General features: G+C 63.8%; 1 protein-coding gene across 6 annotated transcripts in view; it reads left to right on the plus strand.

The window, feature by feature from the left end:
- CARM1 (coactivator associated arginine methyltransferase 1) overlaps positions 1-13181 on the plus strand; it is a 36515-nt gene that overhangs the window by 17392 nt on the left and 5942 nt on the right. For all 6 annotated transcript variants that reach the window (XM_074980279.1, XM_074980278.1, XM_074980280.1 and 3 more), the window contains exons 4-11: positions 230-334; positions 2982-3092; positions 4870-5047; positions 8264-8354; positions 9086-9167; positions 10181-10266; positions 11386-11475; positions 12567-12704. In XM_074980279.1, the coding sequence (XP_074836380.1) occupies positions 230-334; positions 2982-3092; positions 4870-5047; positions 8264-8354; positions 9086-9167; positions 10181-10266; positions 11386-11475; positions 12567-12704 (881 nt within the window). The remainder of the gene's footprint in view (positions 1-229; positions 335-2981; positions 3093-4869; positions 5048-8263; positions 8355-9085; positions 9168-10180; positions 10267-11385; positions 11476-12566; positions 12705-13181) is intronic.

Consider the following 13181-nt stretch of genomic DNA (forward strand, 5'->3'; position numbering starts at 1 on the left):
AGCCCCCGTCCCGGGGGACAGACCACTCAGATCAGCTGAGCTCCAGACAGACCACTAGAGCGCTGCTTGGCCGTCCGGCTCACGCCCAGTGCTGGGTTTTCCTTGGAGAGCCTCTGGCCTGCCAAGCCCGGCCACCCGCCCCCTCCTGCTCCACCCTGTGTGGGGGAAAGTGCCTCGCGCCTCCCATGAAGCCGCCTGAGGCGTCAACGACCTCTTGTGTCTCCCTCAGTTCTACGGCTACTTGTCCCAGCAGCAGAACATGATGCAGGACTATGTCCGGACGGGCACGTACCAACGGGCCATCCTGCAGAACCACAGTGACTTCAAAGACAAGGTGAGGGTGGAGGAGCCCTGCTGCCCCTCTCGGACTCGGGAGCCTCTCCTGACTCACGTTCTCGCCTCGGCGGCGGGCCAGGAGTGGCGCTGCCGTGCCTACGGCCACAGGGCGAACGGGGCTTGCGCTCTGCTGGCAGAATGGCTGGAAGCAGCAGCTGATGCAGAGCCTCGTGGTTCTCTCCCGCAGCCTGGCTGAGGCGCTGATGGGGAGCACACATCTGCTCCCCTCCTCCGCACGAGGGGGCCCGGGGAGTTCAGGGTTGGGCCCGGCGCCAAATGGGACTCGGGAGGCCTGGGCTCTGCCTCGGGCCTGTTGTTGCCTCGTGCCTCAGTTTCCCCTTCCCGGTTTTGGCTGCTTAGTCTGTGAGCGGTTTGAGCTGTCGCTCACGGTCAGTGCCGGGCCCAGTCTCGGTTCAGCTCTCTCCATGCAGCCGTAATACTCCGTTGATAACGGAGGTGGGACTAACCAGCCAGGCCACGCTGTCGCCGGAGCCCCCGGGGAGCCAGCCGGCATCTCGTGTCACTGTTGTTCCTGGCCCGGGGGGGGGGTCCAATCAGAACTCGTGCAGCTGGGGAGCCCTGTGGAACTGGCATCTGCGCTCGAGTTAATTTGCTCCGGTGGTGTGTGGGGATCGAAGCCAACTCTCTCCCCCCTTGCCGTGATTGTTGGGCCAGGCCGCAGCCTGGGGTGTCCAGGTAATGTCGTCTCCACCTTGGCCTTGCCTGGGGCGGACGCATGGGTCCTGCCTGGAGAGACGATGGCAGATGCTCCGCTGTGTCCCTCTCCTGTGGTGTGCGTGGTTCTGTCAGTTGCTCAGCCTGTCCGCCAGCGTGAGCCCCTGGCCTAGAAGCAGCAGCCGCAGTCGCTCTTGTCCCTGTTCGGCCTTCGGAGGGCACCCACGCGAGGGCTTTGCTGCCCTCACCAGAGGCCTCGGTGCAGGCCGGGGCCCTGAGTTAGAGCCAGAGCTTTCTCCTTCCACAGCCCCTGCTCGAGTCCCTGGCCACAGGGCACCCATTCCATAGAGGGAGAAACCTGGCAGGGAGGTGAGACTGAAGTGTCTGCCAAGGTCACAGCCACTGGCATGTCACAGAATAGACCCTGCTGTGTCCTTACCCATTAGACCCCACAGCCCTCCCAGTGTCAGGGAGAGAACCCAGGCGTCCTGGCGCCCAGCCCCTGCTCTAACCACCAGCCCTCACTGCCCTCTAGGGTTCCCATTCATGGACAGAACACATTGTTCTGGGCACCACCAGTAGGTCCGCCAGCTGGGGGCTGCCCTGCTAATCACCTGGGCAGCACCTGAATCGCTCCTGCCCAAGCACTGCTCCCTCCCAGTCCTGGCGAGGGGACCCAGGAGTCCCGACACTCAGCTTTGTGGGCTCTTCCCACTAGTCCTCACTCCTCCTGGCGCAGTCCCCATTCCCACCCCTCAGCGCCGCAGACGTCCAGCGCGCTCCCTGTGCGCTGCTGGTTGAGCCAGCTGGTTAACTGGGAGGAGACGCTGCTCCTTTTTACTGGTGGCGGGAGCAGGACTTCCTGGGGCCCTGGCGGGAGGGGAAGGCAGTGACGTGGCTGAGGCAGGGGCCCGTTACGCCCATGACAGATAATGTCTGGGGGAATCTCTTTGTGGGCCAACATGAGATGCTGAAGCTGTTTCTCCCACCCCGAGCGCAGCTGAGCCCCTCCAGAGCAGAGCCCCCCAGGCAGCCTTCCACTGGGGCCAGCTGTTCTGAAAGCCCCTTTAGCTAATGCCACTGGCTGCTAATCAGACGCTGGCCCACAGAGCGGCTGGTGCAGTCGGCCGGCTCTGTCTTCTGCTGCTAATTAACGAATCACCGCAGCCTCGGCACTCTCCTGGTCGAGTTACTGTCACTGCAAGGAGCCTGGTTAAAGTTCCTCCCCTTGGAGCTGAGACCTCTCCTGGTTTTGTGATGCTGAGGAGGGGAGTGGGGGCTAGTGGTGGGAACAAGGGGCACGCATACTGCTCTCCTTGCAGAGAGGTGGCTGGATGGGAGTCTGGCTCCTTCCAGCTGGTAAACTGCATGAAAAGGGGCTGGGAATCCCCTGCTGCACCCAGCAGCTGTCAGGGGCCGTTCTTCAGCATTCGAGGTGACAGACTGATCTCAACGGTGGACAATCCTGACTCCTAGGAGCTGCTGAAAAATGCAGCTTCCTCTGGGGCAGAGCATAGCCCAGGCGAGTCAGACCTGGGGACCAAACCCCATGAGTGACTCGCTTTCGCTCCTGCCGGTCGGAGCTTGGTTTGTGGGCTGGGGCAGGAGAGGACCTGTTGGGGCCACGCTGCCCTGGGAGGATGGTGTGATCTGTGGGAAATTGGAGTTTGGGGGCAGTTTAGTTCTTCTGTGTGCGACTCAGGCAAATATTTGGTTTTAGTGCTGCTGTCTTCAGAAGGACCCTGACATGGGCTTTCTCCCGCTGGTCTCTGTGCGGCCAGTGCAAGCAGCTGTGCGGGGGTCTCCCTCCCCACCCCGCTTGGCGGCTTGCGCCAGCCCGGCCAGACAGCCCAGGTGGAAGAACTCCCATTCCCTGTTGAGAGAGGGGCTGCCTGGGAGAACGGGCTTGGTCGATAGCTCAAGTGCTGCCTGCCACGGTGCTGCTCACTCGCTCCCTCTTCTCTCCCCAGATTGTGCTCGACGTCGGCTGCGGCTCCGGCATCCTCTCGTTCTTCGCCGCGCAGGCCGGGGCAAGGAAGATCTATGCGGTGGAAGCCAGCACGATGGCCCAGCATGCAGAGGTCAGTAGCCTGTGGGCAAAGGCTCTCGGCCTTGTGGGTTCAGCTCCTGGGCTGCCCACCTCACCTGAATCCCGTGGAGCTGGTGCAGCAAGTCCCAGCACTGGTCGGGAGGGACTGGCTTGTGTCCCTGGGGGCTGAGCCACAGCCTCTTGCAAGCGTGACCTGCACGAAGTCCACGATGGCACTGGTGGGTGTCTCGGCTGCTGAGGGTGTCTCCACTGCAGTTAGTCCAGAAGAGCTTTCCGCAGAGTAGTTCTCTGGCGATGCGCCGTTCCAGAGCAACGGGCCCACCCGAGAGGGGGGCCCCAGAAGAAGCCAGACTTGTTCCCCCAGTGGCATCTGTTTTGCATCAGAGGTCCTGGCAGCACACAAACGATGGGCACTTGCCACCAGCGTCGTAAGGCTGCACGGCAGCGCTGCTGTGGAATAAGCTGTTCCCAACGGGCGCGTGGGACTCAGAGTTCGACACTCACAAAGGAATTGCGGGACAGCGGCCGTTGCTGTGAAATAACTTGGCTGTCCAGACCCCCTGAGAGGCGGGAGCAGCGTTTCAGAGCCGGCCCTTCTGGGGGGCCGAGGCAGGGAGCAGGCGCTCCAAAAGCCGCCACTGAACGCCTGGGAGCTGAGCAGGCCTGTCAGCACTGGGCCTCTGGTCTCCTTGGGCCGAGGTCTGGATCCCGGACCGGCATCAGCCAGTGCAGCTAGCCCAGGGCCGACTGGAATGGCGAAGGCAGCATTTCATGGTGCCTAGCTGAGGCACAGATGCCCCAGACCTCTTGCCGTCCTGCGGGCACGAGAAAGGCGGCAGCGTGACACCGGTGACGGCGTTTGGGCTACTCTGGGGAGGCCGTGGAGTTTCCAGGCCTCTGCCGAGCTGTGCAAGCCCATCCTCAGCCTGACGCCAGCTGCTCTGGAGAACTGGGCGTGCCTGGCTGCAGAGGGTGGGAACCCTTCAACCTGCTGCAGGCCGGGAGGAGGGTTGGCATCATCCTTGCTTGGCATGGAAATGTCTCGCTCCCCTAAAGAGACAAGTAATTCCCGCCCTGCCTTGGCATTGTGCTAGGAGCAGAGAGCTCTAACCAAGGCTGGTAACCAGCAACTCGGTGCCACGCCTGGTGGCTTCGTAATGCAGCGATTCTCATTTGGAGGGAGCCCCCCTCTGCCAAGGGGTTCTATCGTCATCTTATTGGTGGGGAAACTGAGGCACGGGGAGGGGCCGGGATTTGTCCGAGGGTGCCTCCTTCGTTGGTTACAGGACCAGAACTAGAACCGAGGCACCCTGCACTCCTACCCAGGAGGTGCGCAGGACCCTGGAGCGAGGTCTTTATGGGCAATGAGCTGAGAGGTTCTGGAAACCAATGCCCGGAGTCAGTTGATGAAGCAGGGCCAGCACCCAGCTCCAGGTGGTGTTCTCAGATCGGGCCAGTTCCCCGGGAACCGAGTTCCCAGGTTTGCTGTGTCCGACAACAGCTCTCTTCCCCTTAAAGGCGCTGAGCCCCGTCCATCCCGGCCTCACGCTGACGGCACCGCAGTTGGTTGTGCCTGGAAGGGGCTTGGCCCAATCTCGGACAGGTGAAACTGACACTTCCCAACTCTGAGACTCTGGTCACCTAGAACGCTCGTTTGCCCCGTGTATTTTCAGCCTAACTGGCAATAATCCCGGCAAACGCTGGGCTGGCGTCGGCAGGAGAGGCCTGCAGCCCAGCGTGGCTGGTGTAGGCCTGTGCTGTGGGGGTGGGGTTCGTCCCGCTTTCTGACTTCGTCTCCTCTGGCCCAGGTTTTAGTGAAGAGCAACAACCTCACCGACCGGATCGTGGTCATCCCCGGCAAGGTGGAGGAGATCTCACTTCCCGAGCAGGTGGACATCATCATCTCAGAGCCCATGGGGTACATGCTCTTCAATGAGCGCATGCTGGAGAGCTACCTGCACGCCAAGAAGTACCTAAAGCCCAGTGGTGAGCGACAGGTGCTGCCCGGAGACACGGGGAGCTGTGCAGTGGGGGGAAGCCCAGTCCCAGGGCTTGGTGCTGAGTGGAGATGTGCTGGCCTGCCCGATTCTTTCCAGTTTGGGGGAGGGGAGAGGCGAGGGGCATTTACGCTGGAGCCCCAGCGAGGGGGGTCTGTGGGCAGAGCTTTGCAGGCTGATGGGGCAGGCGTGGGCCCAGGCGCTGGGGTTCGTTGGCGCCGTCTGGCTTTCCCATGACACTGCGTGGGAAGAGGCACAACCTGAGGGCACCAGATCTGTGTGTGCAAGCACTGGGGACTTCCACCGGGACAGCCGCGTCCTCACATGTCACACACACCCTGCCTGGGAGGAGGGAGCCCTGCGTTACGCGTGGAGCATGCAATGCCTGGGAGTGGCTCTCCTGCAGATTCCTCCTGGTCACACCGTTTTATTGCCCAGCAGAGCCAGGACAGAATCTCAGCTGCAAACTGGCACTCTGTGCCCCGTGTCTGGGAACTGAGCCTGGCTCACAGCTGCTCAGCTCAAGCAAGAGCAATGCATGCTGGGGTGGCTGGCTCGGAGCTGCTCCTGATAGAGCCGCTGGGGGCTCCCATCGACTCGGCATGCCTGGCTCTGGGGCAGCGCTGGCCTGGGAGGGCGGAGCGGAGGGCAGGTGCCCCTGCATGGTGAGTTCTTGGTCTTCACCTTTCGGTGGGCCGGGGACCAACCAGGTGTGTGTCTGACCCTTCCAGACTGGGAACTGCTGTGAGCCTCCCCAGGGCGCCACCGCCCAGCACGTGGCAGTCGGCTGCTCCCCAAGCCTGGGGGCTGGGGCAGAGTGGGGCCTGACGTGTCTCCGCTGGCTCCAAAACCAAACTCCCAGTTCGAGCGCGGCCGGGGCCGGGGCCAGATGCGTGCGCCCTCTCCTGGCACCAGCGGGAAGCAGAAAGGGCGGGTGGGGCTCAGCGGAGTGAGACGGTGCCGGTGTTGCCCCTCTGCCCGAGCCTCGGGGGAACCCCGGTGTTCCAGCTGCAGCGCAGGCGCTGTGTTGATGTTCCCCGGGGCGAGCGTGCGCGGCGGCTCCGAGCGGCGATCTGCCTGCAAGGCTGCGCCCCTCGAAGCAGAATTGAACTGTGTGTTCCCAACGGGGCTGCCACAGGTGTTCCACCCTCCTGGCCCCACCGGTTCCCTTCCCTGTGCCCAGAGTCCAGTGGCTCCCGGCCAGCCCCAGCCCCGCCACTCCCAAGCAGAGCGTCGGACGGGCCGCTGGCGAGGCAGGAGCAGAGCGCCCTGTTTTGACTTGCTGTGGAGAAGGGTCTGGAGCCCTGGGGGTGGGGGTGGGGGACCGCAGCGTGTGCTCGTTAGCTTGGCAAATGAAACGGCTCCAGTGGGGTGAACAGAAGTGGGGGATGGGCTTTAGCATCCCTGTTCCCATGCTGCCTTGGAATCCCAGGCTCCCCCTCTGGGCTGCGAGGAGCTCCCGGCTGGAGGCCAGATCCTGCTGCCTCGCACGAGCTCCCCGGAGCGTCACGCAGGCCGTGGCATTGCCCCAGCTCTGCGCTGCCCTCGGTTCCTTGTTCCCACCCTGCTCAGGCCGCGCTACCTGGGGTGCAGGGCCACAGCCCGGCTTGAAGAGGCTTCCCGTATGTGCCGCGTATCCCCAGACCTGCAGCCCTCCTACCTACGCTTCCCCGTCAGGCCGGGCAGCCAGGTTGCGTGTAGGGCTGGGGACTGAGCCGGAGAGGGAAGGGAGAAGTGAAATCTGAGCCAGGCAGGACAGCCCAGGGGCCCTGTGGGAGCCACGTACCAGAGCCGCTCCCGGGATGCGCTGCCAGGTCTCCGAGGGGCAGACGAGGCGCTTGGGGGAATGTGCTGGACGTGCAGTCCCACACAGCAGCTGTCTCGGGCCCTGGGCTTCTGCCTTCCCTGCAGTGGCCCCCAGCCCTGCCGCTGGGGGATGCGCCACGGGGCCAAGCCAGGCCTGGGGAAGCCAAGTGCAGCTGCTGCGTCGGGGAGGGAGTCAAGTCCAGTGGGTGAAGCATGTGACTGGGAGCCAGGACGCCTGGGTTCTGCCCCCGCCTGCGACCCCGAGGCACTTGAGCGCTCTGGGCCTTGCGCTGCGCCCGCCCTGGGGAGAGGAGCCCAGCTGTCTGCAGAGAGGGGGCAATGAGCAAGCTGGGTCAGCGGGCATCTTGTGGAGGGCCTGGAGCCGGGTGGTGGGGAGCTGCAGCCCTGAGGTGTGAGCGGCCGCAGGCAGCAGATGCTCCAGGCCAGTGGGGGCGGGAAGAGCCGCGCTGGCAGCAGAGTCCTGCCCACGCCACGCTGGGGGGGGGTGCCAGGCCAGGCCCTCGTCAGTCCTTAGCAGCTAAAGCCGTGATGCTGTGCGGCGATCCCAGAGGGCACTGCCTGCCCCCAGCGCGGCACAGCGCGGCACAGCGCGGTGGCGTTGGGGCCTTCGCAGGGCTGCCGAGGGCGTTCGCAGGTTGAGCTGGGCCGGGAAGCCTCTCCTCTGCGCTGACAGTCGCTGGCCAGTGGGGGCCGCTCCTCGGGCGGGGCCCAGGCCCAGGCCCAGGCAGCCCTTGCAGGGCTCGCAGTGCGATCGGAGGTGGTGGGCGCCGGAGGGCTGGGGAAGGCAGGCTCAGTGCCCCGGGTCGCCCCTGGCCAGCCTGGCCCTTGCAATGGCAGGAAGAAGGTGCTGGCGGCTGGGGCTGCTCCAGGCGCACGCGGGTCCCCGGGGGAGGGCTCCGGCGACTCGCTGCGTCTGTGCTGGGTTCGGCCGGGGGCCTGGCCAGAGAACCAGGCCTGGGGCGAGGTGCTTGGCAGGGCCGGGGAAGGCGCCTGAGCCAGGCGGACGCGCTGGGAAGTCTGAGCTGCAAAAAATGCCCTCAGGTTTTCTGTAGGAAGGTCCCAGTTGGCTGGTGCGGAGCAGTGCAATGCCTTGTGCGAGACGGAGTCCCTCTGGCTTCCGTGCCCCGGTGTGTGCAGTGCAAACTACATCTCCCATAATGCATCATGGCTGCCCCCTCACGGAGGGCCCTGATGGATTGTGGGAGCCGTAGTCCTGCTGGGGCTCCCTGCCCAGGGCAGGCACTGGGGAGCCCCGGCGTGGCAGGCAGACTGTGCCCGGTTGTTTAGCTGGCTGGGGAGGAAGCCTTCCCCGAGGGTCCTAGTGCCGGCCCGTAAAGCTCCTGTGCAGGGGGGCTGACCACCTCTGCTCCCCTTCCAGGTAACATGTTCCCCACCATCGGCGACGTGCATCTGGCCCCCTTCACAGACGAGCAGCTCTACATGGAGCAGTTCACAAAGGCCAACTTCTGGTGAGTCCTTTCGCGGCCTGCCCAGGGCTGGCGCTGGGGGGGTAGCAGCCCTGCAGTGGGATGGGGGGGGTGGGGCCCCGTTTCTGCCCCTCCCCACCCTCTCTCGAAGGCCGGCCCAGGGAGCAGGTAGGACGCCCCAGCCCAGTCTGGTCCTGACAAGACACCCGGCCTGAGGCGGGGCAGAGGGGCGTAAGCTACCAGTAGGGGGTGAGGACAGGTGGTAGGCCCCAGCTGCCGGGGGCAACCGGCACTGAGGAGCTACTGGGACTCCCCAGCCTGGAGCGTCCGCACGCCCGCCCAGGTGGCGAGGACCCAAACCTCTGCCCCTGCCGAGCTTGGGTCACAGCTGGTTCCCCAGGGACTTGCCGCCCAACCCTGTGTCCCCTCTGGTCCCCTTGCGGTCAGCCTTGGCCAAGGCTTAGGCCTGAGTGGCCCCTCAGCCCCACCTTCCCACCGGGCCCCCTTCATGACAGAGGGAGGGGGGCTCTGCCGGCGCTGGGTAGCTGGGGGAACCCTGGGGTCCATGACACAGGCCGTATTGGTGGGCGCCAGCATGTCACAGGAGCAGGCGCTCCGCAGCTGTCCCCAGGTGGGGTCTGGTGTCCTTGGCTCCCTCGGCCCTGCTCTGGAGCCCCCAGGGGAGGTGACCCTGTGGGGCCCATGGGGCAGCAGGGCGTCTCTGGTGGGATCCTGCATCGCCGGGGCTGTCCCACGGGCGTGTCCTCTCGCAGGTACCAGCCGTCCTTCCACGGCGTGGACTTGTCGGCGCTGAGAGGGGCAGCAGTGGATGAGTATTTTCGACAGCCTGTTGTGGTGAGTAGAGGGAGTGAGTCCTTTCCATGGGCCGGGGGTGAATACAGGGGCACGGGAGGGGTGTTGCCAGAGCCCAGCCCCACTCAGCAGCTGCTAAGGGTAGGCAGGCCTAGTGGGTGGGACACAGGAACTTCGGGCAAGTCCTGTTCCTCAAACGAGGAGGGTGATGCTGACCTGACCTGACCTGCCTGGAAGTGAGCTGTGCGTGAGCCTCCTGGGAACCAGCTGGTTACAGGTCGACTCCCGGGGGGAGGGTGCCCTGAGCCTTGGGGGCGCTGGCGTTAGCCCTGCGAGCTGGGATGGGTGTCAGCAGGGGAGAGAGCGCCAGGTGCCTCTTCTCTGAAGCCCCAGTGCCCTTGTTGGAGCAGGCACCGTAGGTGCCCAGCCTGGCCTCTGCTGAAGGGGACAGTCCAGTTCCTTCCTTCCCTGGCAGAGCTGACCACGCGCTGGCTCGCCCCAGCTTGCCATTCGCTGTCCCACTTCTCCAGCACTAGGGCCACTGTGCTGAGGCAGCCTCTGCTCTGAAGAGACAGCTCTGTGCCCTTTGGCACCCCCAGCATGTCCCATGAGAGCTGGGTCACGAGCGTCAGGCTGCTGCTTGTGTTCCCCCATGTGGGCTTCACTGCCCAGAATTAGCTGTAGGGCGATGTTGCTCTGAGCTGTTCGGCTGCTGCCTTCCTCCCCAGAGGTGGCTGCATTTCTGAGGGGGAGTTGCTGGAAGGAGCCAAGTACATTCTCCCCAAGCGGGAGCCTAGCCCAGTGCAGGATGCCACCAAGAAGGTGATCTGTTTGCGGCACTCAGTAGCAGGGTCTGGGGCTGATTCCCCAAACCAGCGCTCCAAGTTGCTCTGCTGAGTCCCATTTCCTGTCTCCCCCACTGCTGCCCTGACTCGGTTTCCTTTCCTGCAAAGGCTCTTGTCCTGTACGGCGCATGTCCTTGCTGCCAGGCTGGGCTGAGGCCGTGCTCTGCGTCGCCCAGGACACTGACCCTTGTGTCCCCCTCTCTCTCCTAGGACACCTTCGATATCCGGATTTTAATGGCTAAATCTGTTAAATACACAGTCAACTTCTTAGAAGCCAAAGAAGGCGATTTGCACAGGTAGCCGCTGCTCACCCTGGCTGGGGCTGCGCGCGTGGAGCTGATCTCCATCCCTGTGCTGGAGCCCAGCCAAGCGAGCGGGTGGCGGAGCAGGGCACCTCGGCTTGTGCCACCAGGGGTCCCTCAGTGAGGGGCCAGTGCCCTCTGGCTGATCTCTCCCCACACTGCCGGAAGGTGGTTACCTGGCTCCATGCTGACCAGCTTTGGCTGCACGGCGGGTGCTGCTGGCATCTTGAGCTGCAGCCTCCGGTCGCTTTCCAGAATCGCACAGCGGTTCCTGGCCCAGCTCTGAGCCGCGTCTGCGTGGGGGTCTCTGCCCTGCCTGTGGGGGCCAGGCCAGGCCCAGGCCTGGGGGGCTTCGGTGGCAGTCAGTGTTTGGGACCCATCTGAGCTGTCAGCCACTGCAGCATTTAACACCCTGGAACGCAGGCCCCTCGCTCAGGGCACGCCGGGGCCTTTCCTGGCCTAGTCTGGAAATACTTCCTGTGGGACTAGCCTGGGGTCCACCCTGCGTGAGACTCAAGGCTGGGTGCTGTATGGCATTTATTAGGGGAATTACAGTAGCACTTGGGCATGCTGGTGGGTGCCCACCATTGTGCCAGGCGCTGTACATATTAGGGGATTAACATAGTGCCCAGGAGCTCCAGTCATGCCCTTGACATGCTCCCTGCCAACCCACAATTGTGCTGTAGGTATTAGGGGAATTATGGTAGCATTTGGGCATACCAGTCATCCCCGGGGCCCTGTTGTGCCAGGAAGTGACCAGTGTTTATTAGGGGAATTATGGTAGCACCCAGAGGCTCCACTTACCTGCCCTGTTGTGCCAGGACTGCATAATGTCTATTAGGGGAATTACAGTAGCACCAAGACACTCACCTTCCCATGGGCCTCCCACCAGTTGTGCCAGGCGCTGGCCGGTATTAGGGGACTGACGATAGCGCTGGCACAAATGCAGACCCGAAGCCAGGCCTGTCTCTGGAGCACATCAGCAGCACCCGGCAGGGCCCCCGCTGAGGGGTTCTTGCACCCTGGTGGGCAGCACAGGGCTGGGCCTCCCCCTGCCCCGCCTCTGGGCACGTCCCGGGGGGCCCCTGCTAACTGCCTCTCTTTGCTTTGCAGGATAGAAATCCCATTCAAGTTCCACATGTTGCATTCAGGTCTAGTCCATGGCTTGGCTTTCTGGTTTGATGTAGCCTTCATTGGTTCAATGTAAGTGGTGGAGCAAACAATGCAGAGCTGCCCCTACCTCCCATCAGAGCTTGGGGTTTGTAAAACAAATAACTGGCTATCGCTCCTAGTCTACATTGCAATCAACTGGCAAGTTCCAATTCCGTTACCTTTTCACTTGTCTTCCTGTCTAGATAACCAGACCTGCTTTTGCCTAACCCCGCTGCAGTGAGACTTCTTTAGGAAGAACTCTGAGCCTGGGCCCCCGGGCTGCCCTGATCCGCCACCATCCCTTGCGGGGGAGGGGTCTCCCCGGGCTCCCCGATTGGCCACGTGCTTTGGGGAGGGGGAGGGGAAGGGGAAGGGGAAGGGGGTTGCCCTGCAGATTCTTCCTATGGAGCTTTGACTGCAGACGCCCGTTCTGGCTGGCCTGAGGTGGTGGTCTGTTCCATACGTGTTTGTTGCCTGAAGATGATGCTGAGTTTCTCGGTGCTTAACCCGGCTGGCTCTAGGGCCAGGCAGGTGGGGAAAAGAGACATGTCCCGTCCCAGCCGACTGCCGGCTCTTTGGAGGCACCCAAGTCCTGGCCCTGCCTGCCTGCGCCACCTCGAGGCAGTACTAGGGCAGCACGCCCTCCTGCTGTGTGGGGGGGCAGCTGGGCTCAAGCGTGACTGGGTGCCCTCAGGAGCGGTGGCTGTCTCCGCCTGTCTCCCAGTGAGCGCTGGCCCCTCACTGTCGAGTCAGGGTGACTCTGCTCCTTCGGTCCATGGCAGAGGAGACCAGGCCCCCGAGCTGCAGGCTGGGACCCCAGAGCTCAATTCTACCCCTTGTCTCCCTCTCCTGCTGCCTGGAGCCATGTGGGCTCCGTAGTAACTGACCAGCTGCCCCTGGGGGGCTCAGAGGATTCACTTCTGCAGCTTGTCCTTAGTGTAGCCGAGTCTCCGATTTCCTGCACGGTGGGATGCGAGGGTTGGTGCTGCCTTGTCCCCAGCCCTGTGGGGCACAGCCACTGAGGCTGCAGTGGGTTGTTACAAGGCCCTGGGGCCAGCACTCGGGGCGCTCCCGGTCTGGTGGCTGGCCCCGTGTTGGTTGCTAACCAGGCGTTGTTCCTTCTCTCCCTCCTGCTGCCTCAGAATGACCGTGTGGCTCTCGACGGCCCCCACTGAGCCGCTGACGCACTGGTACCAGGTCCGGTGTCTGTTTCAGTCTCCGCTCTTCGCCAAAGCTGGGGACACGCTCTCAGGGACATGCCTGCTCATCGCCAACAAGAGGTGCGGCGGAACGGCTCTGGGCGCTGCCCCTTGGGCAGGGGGCTGGGAAACGCCTTCCATCCGCTCACTTCCCCCTGCCCTGCGTGCAGGGCTGGGCTGGGCTGTCCTGTCAGCCCCAGCTGCAGTGGAGAGCTGAGGCCAAGGTGCCCAAGCTACTGCTCTAACCACTGAGCTGCCCTCCCCTCCGCCTGACACTAGCCTGTCCTGCCCCCTGCACTTCCCAGGCCGGCTGGAGCAGCAGCGACCAACCGGAAGACCTGTGAATGGAGTTGGGGAGGGGGGGACCTTCAGGCTAGTACAAATGGCCAAGCCCCCTCCTGGGCGTACGCCCGCTTGAGGCCAAGCACTCGCCCCACTCCCTGCCCAGCCCTGCCGGAGGCGGGATCCGCCCCGGGGGTGGAGTGTCTGTTCTTGGGCTCTGCCCTGCCTGTCTCGCCAGCAGTTCTGCCCCCAGCTACACCGGGCCAGCTCTGACGT

The sequence above is a fragment of the Carettochelys insculpta genome, chromosome 29 (assembly GCF_033958435.1).
Source record: "Carettochelys insculpta isolate YL-2023 chromosome 29, ASM3395843v1, whole genome shotgun sequence".
NCBI lineage: Eukaryota > Metazoa > Chordata > Testudines > Carettochelyidae > Carettochelys > Carettochelys insculpta.